Consider the following 12,037-nt stretch of genomic DNA (forward strand, 5'->3'; position numbering starts at 1 on the left):
ATGGTCTCTGCTTGTCCCCAGACGGCCATTGCATGCGTGCTTTTCACTTAGAACCCCTTGCTCAAGCTATAGTGCACCGACACCCCCCTCCCCCCAGCCCCTGTGCTTAATTTCACTTTAGCGGACTACTAGCCTCCTTCCCGGGGCCACTTTGTAATGCGTCTTGGTTCGGGTGAGAGGTTTGGGTGCGAAGGCTGATCCGGCAGATACGCGAAGGAGGAAGTAGGTTCTCAGAACCGAGATCTGTAGTGCCCAGCGCTGGGTACTGTTTGGCAAAATTTTAGCTGGGGAGTCTGAAAACCCGAAGCTACTGCCAACTGTGTGGAAGAACACGGAAGAAAATGTAATTTACTTGGAAATGGGAGTCCTTACAAGTGTCAACTCTCTCTATTCTTTCCCAACTCCTAATTTTGTGAAAATTGGAGGGGTGTTTAAGCCATAAACAAAGGAGCAAATGTTGTGTGTGTGTGTGTGTGTGTGTGTGTGTGTGTGTGTGTGTGTGTTTTAAATTAGTTGTTCCGTTTAAAAGAAATCAAATTGCACTTCATACTTAAGATTGTTAAGTTTGGGCCTAGCAGAAATTCTCAGCTCTTAAACAATCATAGGTCTTCACAATAGTGGCTGAAACTTTTTTTTTCAGGCGGCTTAAGAAATCGCCCTTTTGAACCAGGATCCCAACCTAAATTCCTTAATCAGTTATAAACTGTTGACCACCAAACAACACGCTCGTTTTGAAAGGCGGTTTAATAAGGAAATAGAATTAACGAGAATTGGATTGATATTTAATGGCTGCTTATGGGAATGCCTGATGTAGCAGCTTTTATTACTCGCGAAGGGGGAGATAAAGACTTGAGCCTAAAGCAAGACTTTCAATTAGTTGTGGCTAATTCCGTTCAATTGCCTCCTGGGGGACGGGGGTCACGCTGCTGCATCCGTGAAAGCAGAATGGCTCCATTGACAACATATGGAACTGAACACGTGAGTGCCTAGAGGTGAACGCCTATGGATAATATAGGGATGGGAGAGGAAACCAAGACTGTGGTCCCCTGGAGTGCCTTTAAACGCTTAGTAAGGCTAACTTTATGTGGCAGTTTCTCCGTGACAGGTGGCTCATTGAACGCTGTCAGAGCACAGTATCGTGCTATTGTCAAGACCCACGGATCTTACTTAGATGGAGCTCAGAAAACTTGTGTGGACCTTGATCGGAGGTTGCGTCGAATCAAAAGGGGGAATTCAATACCTATTTAAACTTTCTTAAAGGGAGCTGACTTAATTAGGATTTTGTTTTGCAGATTAATTTGGTGGCACACTAAAAACAAATTACAGTTTATTTGGTTAGCACAGTCCTTAATTACATTTCCGCCAGTAGTAAATTGTCTCAATACAAGTCTACATTCCTTAGACGGATGTGAAAATCTATCCCACTTGTATAAATAAGCGCCCGGTCGGTTGTCAGAAGCCCCGCTGTGATTGCTCATCAAACAGCTTCTCCATTCTTGTACTTGTGTGGCTTCTGACCATCTTTGTAGGTGTCACCAAAAACATGTGGTCTTAAGTTCTTTTATTGTCAATGTTTCCTTTGTTTGTGCTCAAAGATCTAGAGGCCTGTTCCCCCACCTCAGAGAAGAGAAAAAGAAAAAAAAACAGAAAAAAAAACATGCAATTGCTCCCCACCCCCTGTTATTTGAGGTACTGCAAGAGGAGGTGTGAGTTGCTGCTAGATAAACCTTACATAATTACAAAAGCTCTTAAGTAGATGCCTCCAAGATCAGGGGGTGAGTAGCAAATGTGTGGTGTTCACCGCGGCTCTCCTTTCCTTGACTCATTAAACAGAGCTAAAGTTTGTCTTTGGGGTAGTTTAATGAGAAAGTTGAGGAAAGTATGCTGTGTGTCTTTTGTTTCCTTTGTTGAATTTGCAAGTTAGGAATGTCTGTGGTGCTGCCTGTGTGTGTGTGTGTGTGTGTGTGTGTGTGTGTGTGTGTGTGTCTCCCTGTCTATTCAGTTTGTCTTTATTGCCACGGGAGCGCCTTGTATGGAAAGCTAAATAGTTGGGCTAAACAATAATAATGCCATACTTGTTTCCGCTTTCAGAAGGAACCTGCAGTTCTTTAATGAAAGTGGCTGTTAAAAAAAAAAAAAAAGTAACTGCTGAAAGCTCACTCAAAGAGCCCTGTGCCTGTCTCCAGAGCTCTGAAGCTAAAGAGGGGGGCTTGTTAGCCAAATCAGGCGGGGGGGGGGACGTTGTTTGATGCCAACGGGAACCTCAAGTGTTATTAAATTCTAGCTGGAACTTCAGATGATTTATCTTATCACAGAAGCGTTTGAGCTGCTCTTCACAGGGCTGAGGCGAAAGTCCGAGAAGGTGCCTTGTGCTGGTGTGACTGTGTTGGTGTTGGCCTGTTGTGAATCTTTGGGGACAGAGTACCATGGGGGGGGGTTGGGGGTAGGGGGTGGGGCGGTGGGAAAGGAACAGTCCCCCTTATGGTTTCCACAGCTGTTTCTCTATATTTTCCAGACCAAAACTCGAGCATAGCAGGCTGATTTACGAGTCAGGGTTTTAAAACAGCTACAGCCTGCCTTTTTGTTTTTTCGGCTTTCCATATTTCTGCTGAGTTAGCAGCTTGGCAGGCCCCCATGGGATTGATTAAGAAGCTACGCCGTATTTGTGTTTTCAGATTTGAGATGGAAGTCAGATTTCCAAATGCTTAAAAAGAAGAAAATGATGGCCAGAACCAAATGTGGTAAAATTCGATAATTTTCACATATGCTCATTGGCTTGATAAAACTCAGGGTGACTCTACCATATACAGGGGGCTTGCTTTTTTTTTTCCCCCCAAGCCTTTGCCTGGTGGCTTTCTGGATAAATAGTTAGCATCTCACCACCTTTCCCATCTGCCCACTTCATCACACCGAATCTTTTAAAGCAGCTTCCTGGGGGGGAAGCTATTCTTTCATGGACCTTAAGATAATGGTGAACCTGCCCTGCCTATGGAGTGGTTTCTGTGCTGGGCTCATGGCAGCCATGTCAGTGTATCTCTCAGCCATAAGGACAATATAGGGAAGATGCAGGAATATGAGGCACCTTCTAAAAGGAAGGTAATTATTTCTGAAATGTGTATTACTTTAAAATCTAAATTTAAGTGAATTAAAAGTCCCATGGCTTTAAGTATTTAGCAGTCAAAGTCACTTCAGAAGTAAAAAGTGTTTTGTTTTGTTTTGTTTTTCCCTTCCCACATAGAATGTGGTTTTTAATAGTATACAAAGCTCAGGATGGAAGCATTTGTAACAACTGAAATATGTACGGCTGCCAGCTCCTGCTGGAGGACCATGAAATCAGTGTCCCCTCAATGTGCACCGGGCTGAAGGCCCAGTCCCTGTTTAACGTCTTTTGTTGGGGGGAATCTCATACCATGACTGGTGGAAAACTTTGAGCACTCAGATCTCATTTCTCCCAAGATCTCCCAGTGAAATAATCCTTCCAGTGTGCAGAGAGCAGTTCTTAGCTCTTCTTTTCTTTCTTTTAATTTAAAAGAAAATAGACTGCATTAAATGTAAATACCAGATTGCCGCCCTCCCCCCCCCACCCCCCTGTGCTTTCAAACACAGGAAACAATGGTAGGCTGGGGGCAGGCTCAGCATTCTTCAGTTAAGTAGGTCCAAATGGCTGTCTGTAGAGTGAGGCTAAAGTCCCAGGTGGAGGATTCCCTTTTGGTTGTGTTTTAAGGGCAATCTGTGACTGTCTGGGGGTGCTAAAGCACACAGGTTTAGTTCGCCTGCTAAACGTGAGTTGTTGGGCTCACAGCTTCCTTGATGAACTCCAGATGGACTTAGGCTGGCCTGTGAGGGAAAGTGTCTGGCTCCAGCCAGCGTGGTGAGCATGCACAGCAGTGGTTGTAATTGCAGGATTTTTATAGTTTAAAACTGAGCCAGATTCCGCCCCCCCCCCCTCATGCTATAACTCTACCAGGACAAACCTACTCGTGTCTGTTACTGTCTGGTAGGTCTTTAGGTAAACAGAGCTTGAATAAAATCTTTGCAAGTCCTTTTTAATTTTGTTTTAAGGTGAAATTCAGACACCACCGGAGCTTAAAGCTCGGAGAAATGACAGTATCTTTAATTTTGAATTGCCAGTTAAGCAAGAAGCAACACTTTCTCTGGGTGTGACTTCTGTTTTTCTGTTGTTTGGGGGGAGCACATTCTGCTGTGTATAACATGGCTGATGCTTGTCAGCAGCTGACATCGGTTACTTAAAAACCTTCCTTTTAAACACTGAAAATTTAACTTAGGGATCAGCTTGCCTCTTGCAGGGGGGAGCTTCCAGCTACACTGTGCTTGAGCCTGGTTACTGGTGGCGATTTTGCCCATTTCATCTCCGTTATACTAGTTGGGCTGCATGTAGGCAGGGTGTTGAAACAGTTGTTGGATTTTTGTTTTGTTTTGGTTTTTTTGTTCCTCATTTCAAATCTTGATGCTGGGTAGACTTCTTAGCCCAGGACACTGTATCCACCAGGGTTTGTTACTTTTAGCACTTTGATGTCTGAGGGAATTGTTAACAACCTGTGATTGAGCCTTTGAGTAAAGAGCACATTTCTTTTAGTGTCTAAAATCTGTTCACATGGTGCTCGTAGCATTTGACCTGCATTTTTAGATGGTCGGTGCGGTTTAAATGGTGTGTTACATTGCTGGATATTGAAATTCAAGGAGTTCTTGAGAGAGAAGATTCAGGCTGTCAAATACCCTTTTGAACCTGTACATTTAGGGATGTGTTTGCAGACACACACACACACACACACACACACACACACACACACACACACACACACACACACCATACTAGGAATCTAGCCTTTTAGCAAATAAATACCCATGGATGTCCACCCCTGTCCTCTTTGCACAGTAAGGACATTGGTACTTAATTTTGTGATAATAAACTGTTTCTTCGGAGTCCTTGTTTCAGTAACCTGCCTAATTAGACACTTTTCATAGTCTATGATGTCACTGTATCAAGTTGGGAGTGGGGAGATGAGGGGGTGAAGCAAACTGCAGTTCACAAAGATCTGTTCACCATGTGCCAAAAAACATCTCTTAAAATGCTTGTGGGCTTCAAGTATTTGAGTCTGCCAGCCTCTTAAACCAACTTTGTCCTCAGAGTTTGTCGTTGTGAGTTTGGCATTTGTTGCCATTTAGTTTTTGGACAGAATGGTCCAATTATTTCTTTGCTTGTCACTGGTGTTGAGGGGGGGGGCGAGAATTCAAACCCCCTGCTCTACCTAGTAGGTCATTAAGTAATATTAGTGACATTTAAGAAACTACTTGTAACATTACTTTTGTTTTCTTACAGGGACCTTAGTCACAACAGATTATCTTTTATCCAGACGAGTTCTCTGAGCCACCTTCGAAGCCTCCGAGAAGTGTGAGTCCTACTTATTTCCCTTGGGAGGGTTGCATAAAATTTGTCCCCCTTGGGACCATTTCCCAGGATGAGCCTTTGGATTATAAGAACTTCCTTTAGACTTTGAACTTGAGTGATGCCTTTAAATAATGCACAGTGTTTCCGTGTCTTCGGATTTCAGATGGCCTAAATAGCCTTTTCTGTTCTTTTTGGCATTCACAGGAAGCTGAACAACAATGAATTGGAGACCATTCCAAACCTGGGGACAGTCTCTGCAAGTATTAGACAACTGTCCTTGTAAGTGAATACCAGCATCAGTTCCATGTATGCTTGTAGGAGTGAGAGGTCCTAGCTATATCCAGGTTCTCAACCTATGGGTCTCTAACCCTTTGGGGTGGGGGGGAGGTGGGGTGGGGGGCTGGGGTGGTGGTGTCACATGTCAGATAATTACTTTCGATTCATAACAGTAGCAAAATTACAGTTATAAAGTAGCAATGAGATATAATTTTATGGCTTGGGGTCACCACAACATGAGGAACTGTATCAAGGGTTGCAACATTAGGAAGGTTGAGAGTCACTGGTCTATATGGACTAGCATGTAGTTCTTTATATGAATACCCTTCCCACGGCGTAATAAAGAAGGCCAAGAGGCCTAATCTCGAGATAGATTAACTTGCTTTCACTTCTATGTCTCGTGTGTGTGTGTGTGTGTGTGTGTGTGTGTGTGTGTGTGTGTGTGTGTGTTGGTGCCGGGATGGAACCCAGAGCTTGCTTCCTAGGCAATCTATTAAACTACAACTCCCTCAAACATCCTACAACAAGCATGCTTTACACTCCGCTGTCTTTGCTACCTTGGCATCCAGGATCCAAAGAAACTACTTTGAGCTTTTGGTTATATTCTGTAGACCAGAACTTAAATTCTGGCATTGCCCAGTGGTTGTCATGGGAACTGTGGGCGGTGCTAATATTATGGCAGTGTTTGTGGAAAATGATCAGACTTACGTGTGAGGTTAATGGGAGCTGGCAGTTTGCCACTGAGGCATGGTCTTGAGTTTTAGCTATGTGTGTATGCGGATTTGTGCGCATGTGAGTGAGTACAGGTGCCCTTAGCATCCAGAAGAGGGCACTGGATCCTGAGGAGCAGTCATCAGCTGCTGGATGCAGGTGCTGAGAATTGAATAGGGTCTGATCAATAGCGGTGTCTGCCTTTCACATGAGCTATCTCCCTCGTACGTATGGCTCCTGGTATGGGAATCAGAGCTAGAAACTCCAACTGAAAATGTTCACTTAGGTAACTGAAGTAGTAAGTGAAGTCAAAATGTTAGTCTGCAAAGTTTTTGGATACAATTAAAACTGTCAGTTTTCCTGTATTTTCAGTGCAGATAATGTTTATATTCGTGTATTTGAGATCAGTATTGGGACCATCTTGTCCTTGCAGTATTTAAAAATAGCATTTCATATGCTTCAGGATTAATTTCTAAAGTTAAGCCATATCCCATTTTGATCTTGAGTAATTAAATTTTTTACTTGTCTCTAAAGTTAAAACATGTCCTTTAAACAACTTGATAAAAAGCCCACCATTGTTTCTTTCTTTCTTTCTTTCTTTTTCTTTTCCTTTCTTTCTTTTTTTTTTTTTTCTAGTAAGGGTGTTGGGAGGGTTGAAGTTACACAGTAAATTTCAGGCAAGCTGGTCAATTAATTAAAGTGATCGCTCTCCAATTGCTTACATCTGGTGATTTATAGTGGTTTGTTTTTACTGAAGGCCCAGGTCAGCCGAGTCACCCTGCAGCCGCCGTGTCTGCTTTCTTCTGTCTGAATAAGAACTAAGTGGCATTTGATAGGATGTCGTTTCTCCACAGATCAAAACCAGAGGCGAATGAAAGAAAAGGCTCTTGGTATTTGTCAAATAAACACTGATTTTTTTTTTAAGTTTTTATATTAGTATTAATACCTATTTTCTTCATGTTTTATTGGCATCTGGGTGGAAGGCGTCTTGCAGCATCGAGAGTTATTTTTGACTAACCAAGAGGGCTCTTTAAAACCTCTCTTTAGCCTGTCGTCTTTGTCCTGTGTTTTGGCAGATTCTATCAACATGCTTAGGAGCCTGGAACCCTGGCGGCTGTGGGGCTGCACTGTGGTTTTCGCTCTGTGTAGGGTGGGGTAGCAGCCTGAAGTAGAGTCGAAAGCCTGAGAGCGCGCAACGCAAGGAAGTTATGAAATTCCCTTTGGAACTAAATAGCTGTGGTCACACCTCTGAATGCTATCACTTGTAGCTAGAAAGCTAAAGGCTGGGACGGCACAGGAGACGTTATGAGTCTTGCACATGCTGTGTCAGTATGTGTTTGGCTGTAGTGAGGCTGTGGGTCAAATTAGCCTCAATAATCTCACTTCCTTTCCCTTTCATCCATCAGAGTACATCTGGGCAGTCGCTGTTTTGTTCTTCTCACATAACAAGAGGCCCAGTAATTGCTTAGGAAACCCCTGTGGGTGGTGGTTTATGTGAGGAGCCTGCTATGCAATATAGAGGAGGGTGAAAAATAGTTTTGAATGTCTATGGATGGTCTTGAACATTTTACCTCTCTGGCAGTTTCTTTCTACAAAGGTTTGATTTTCTCCTGAGGGCCCTTCTGAGTATTGCAATATGTAGTCATTTCTAAAGCATCTGTGCCTTCTCTATCATAGTGTGTAGAGAGAACATTTTCCTTTGTAGAGAAGCCCTTGAAAGTAATCTCCACTAAATATCAGTATTTTTAAATACATCTCTGAAATTTAAAAGAATGTCTTAAACCACAGGAACTCAGTTTTGATTGCTCCTTCACATGATATCTAAAATGCATTCTAAAATTGTTTGACATTTGTTACCAGGGATTTTTGCTTTTTTTAAAATTCTAAATTGTTTGGAAGAAAACAACCCCACCCCCACCCCTCACCCCTCACCCCCGGCTATTTATATGATATAAAACAAACAAACAAAAACTTCGTTGGAGTCTTGCTAAGACATATTTAAGGCTCTCACAATCTATAAAATCATATCTGTGATATATATACACACATATATATCCACTGTGTTTAGTATGCGTTGTAAGAACACAGATTCAACACACCAGCTTCATGCTGTCCTTCTGTGCCGTGGGGCCTGCCCAGTTGGAGTAGCTTCAGAAATGACTGACTGTAGTTGTCGGAGGCAAGAGCTGGGCCAAATGGCATCCTGTGTCCAAAGAGGAATACAGACAGGCTCTTCTGAAGCCTGGTAAAACATGAGTGGCCTGGCATGCTGGCTGGAGAGACCTGAACATCCTCTTCACAGTGTTCATCTCAGACATGACAGCGGATCTTTTAGTATGTGAAAGACCTGAATAGGTCACTCAGAGCTCACTGACATGCTGCTGGTGCAAGGTATGGTGTGTGTGTGTGTGTGTGTGCCTTTAAAAAAAAGGATTTATTTATTCATTATGTATATAGTAGTCTGCCTGCATATAATATTTGCACACCAGAACAGGGTACCAGACTCACCAAAGATGGCCATGAGCAACCATGTGGGTGCTGGGAATTGAACTCAGGACCTTTGGAAGAGCAGCCAGTGCTCTTAACCTGTGAGCTCTCTCTCCAGTGTCTGTCTGTCTCTCTCTCTCTCTCTCTCTCTCTCTCTCTCTCTCTCTCTCTCTCTGTGTGTGTGTTTTATTTCTTGATTTTTTTCTCTCTCTTCAAACATTGTGTAGCTGTGGCTAGATTGGTTTTGTTTTGTTTTTAGAAATGGAATAATTCTCAGGATGATTCCATCTCAAAGTAAAAGTCATGGCCACGTCTTGCCTCTGCTTTAGGGAACTTTGGTTTGTGAAACATGGTGGATAAATAAAGCTGCTCAGGTCTTGGTCTTGATACTGGTAGTTTAAATGGTACTGCCTGACCTGGAGACATTTGCCAGGTGTCCTAGAGATGAAAAGGGTTAAGTCAAGCAGTTGTCAGAGGTGGCCCTGGAGTTAAAATGAACGTGCTGTGACTTCATTCCTAGGAGTCCCAATTGGTGGGTTGGGGCAAGACCAGGAGCGTCTGTTGTAACACATCTGTCCTCTGGGTTCTGATCAATTCTGACATAAATATTTCTGAAATAACAGTCAGGTCAGTATCACAGTCAAGATGGCATAGTCACCTTTTTACAAGTTCTTATGTGCAGGTGCATGTGGAAGCCAGAGGGCAATGTTGGGTGTCTTTCTCAACTCTATCATCATCATCATCATCATCATCATCTGAGATGGAGTCTGTCAGTGAGCATAGAGTTCGCTAATTTACCTAGACAGGCTGGCTAGAAAGCCTCAAAGTCTTCCTGTCTAGCACTTTACGGACTGACCCACCTCCCAGCAATGTTTTTTATAGCTACTGCCTAACTTTGCTTCAAAACATGAGCTTCAGTAAGAAGCCATCAAAGAGCTCTGTAAAAGTATGATGACCAAATGTAATATTTGAAAACATCAGTCTAGCATCAGTGTAGAGAGATGGGCGACAGCTACCCCTTCTGCAGGACAGAAAGGTGGTGACTGCCCTGGTCTGTGGGCCGCCGTGCCATGAGAAAGGTTGTTAAAAGCAAAGCTCGAGGCTGAGTGTATAGGCCAGCAGTAGAGTGCTGGCTGGCTGGGTGTGTATGCAAGGCATCCTCAGCCTCACTGAGGAAAAAAAAAACAAAAAACAAAAAACAAAGCTCAAATCAAGTGGTCCCAGATTCATTACTGCCCCCTACCCCCCCCCCCAGCGGGAGGCCCCGCCCCCAGTGCATCTTTCTGTGTGGGTTCTCTTCTTTAAAATGAGAATGATAGCTGTGTCTGCCTTCCAGAGTCATTGTGAGGATTTGTGGAGAGTCGGCAAGGAAAGCCATCTGTCTAGTACACACCAGGTGAAGGCCTATGGGGGAGGGGGGAGATGATTCGTTCACCTAGAATGTGGTGAAGACATGTTATATGTGAGAGTCTGTTTCATGGAAGAGGCCACAAACAGCCCCTGACGGAACCTGGGGGGGGGGGGGACGACAACACACGACACCGATAGGTAAGCCAACTTCAAAGGCAAAGGTGGCTTTGCTCCTGATAAAGGTGTGACCATTGAGCCCAGGCAGCTGACCTTTGATGTGGTCGGGAAAGGCCAATATTGACAGAGTCCTACTATGTGTCAAGCTGTAGTTCTCTTAAGGGCCAGAGGTCAGCAATGAGCAAAACAGACAGAAATCCTTGCCACAAAGCAGGAATGTCTCACCTTCTCATGGAAGCAGGAAAGGGCAATACAATAAGAGTTGTCCAAGGTGGGGGGGGGGCAGAGGGATGGGGGAATGGGGAGGAGGGGGGGGCAGGTCCTAGAGAGAAAAATAAAGTAGGGAAGAAGGTCTGAGGGGGGTGGGCATGGTCAAAGAAGGCCGGTGAGGTTGATCAGGGGCATTCGCTCGCTGCCAAGCCTGAGGACTTGAGTTCGTTTCCCACAACCCATGTGGTAGAGAGAGAACCGATGGCCACAAATCATCCTATGGCTTCCATAAGTGCACTGTCGCTCGCTGTGGCACCTCTCACCACAATAAACAAATAAAAATGTAAAGGAGTTGGGGGGGGGGGGTGCAGAGAGAGCAGGGTTCACTGAGCAGGTGAGGTTCAGCGAGGGCCTCACAGTCCATGCTAGAGCCTGGAGCTCATCTCGGCCTGCTCTGCCTCACGCGCCTTGCCTCTTACACCCAGCTGTCACCCAGTGATCAAATCACCTCGTTTCCACCGCTCTGCTCTATATCTGGAGACTTCTGTGGCTCGGTATATAGTGTATGGTTAGCTTAATTAGCGTATGAATTAGGGGCTATTTACAGAAAGCCATGTGCACTAGAATAATTCAGACAGATCTTGTATACACATAGTCTAAACCTGTGGCTAAATATTTACAGTGTTCAACTGTGCACACTTGGTAAAGTAATAATAATAAATTATACCAACAGCAATAACACTAATTAAAAAGACCAAATTAAAAAGAATAAGAGAAGCAATTTAAGTAGCTCAGGATTCATTATATGACTCTAAAGTGAGAGCCTGTCACAGAGTAAGCAGCAAGAGGGAACTCCATGGTCTCCTTCTCTTTTGCCTTTGTCAGTCACCCAGAGTGTTGGTGTTGGGCAACACACACACACACACACACACACACACACACACACACACACACACACACACACACTCACCCCACAAAACTGAGCTGTCTTGTATTGTTTTATAAAATTATCTGTATTATCTATATTATCTGTAGGCCTGGCTAGCCATCAATCAAGACACAGATACTTGTTATATTTTAAAATAGCCTTAGTTAACCTGGGGCAGGGCAGATATCAATCCTCTAAACTACTTTCCATTGTAGGGCGTCAGGCATGGGATCCCTGCCTCAATCCCATGCCATCTGCTTCCAATAACTTCTTTCAAGCTACCTCCCATCCATAATCCCAAATAGTTGCTCATGTTCTTCATCTGGGCTGCATTCTCCACCCACACCTCCGGTCATGTGCTTCTCCTCCAGCCAACCCATGGCGGCCTTCCTCTCTTCTCCTCAGGTCTCTCTCCTTTCTCCTCATGGCAGTCCTTCTACTTCCCAGAATTCCTTCCTTTCCTAGCCCCACCTATCTCCTCTGCCTTG

General features: G+C 44.1%; 1 protein-coding gene across 1 annotated transcript in view; it reads left to right on the top strand.

Moving 5' to 3' along the window:
• LRIG3 (leucine rich repeats and immunoglobulin like domains 3) overlaps positions 1 to 12,037 on the top strand; it is a 50,771-nt gene that overhangs the window by 791 nt on the left and 37,943 nt on the right. Inside the window, exons 2-3 of the mRNA XM_084760419.1 lie at positions 5,342 to 5,413; positions 5,615 to 5,689. Of these exons, the coding sequence (XP_084616545.1) occupies positions 5,342 to 5,413; positions 5,615 to 5,689 (147 nt within the window). The remainder of the gene's footprint in view (positions 1 to 5,341; positions 5,414 to 5,614; positions 5,690 to 12,037) is intronic.

This window comes from Acomys minous (assembly GCF_964271855.1).
Source record: "Acomys minous genome assembly, chromosome: 15".
Classification (NCBI taxonomy): Eukaryota; Metazoa; Chordata; class Mammalia; order Rodentia; family Muridae; genus Acomys; species Acomys minous.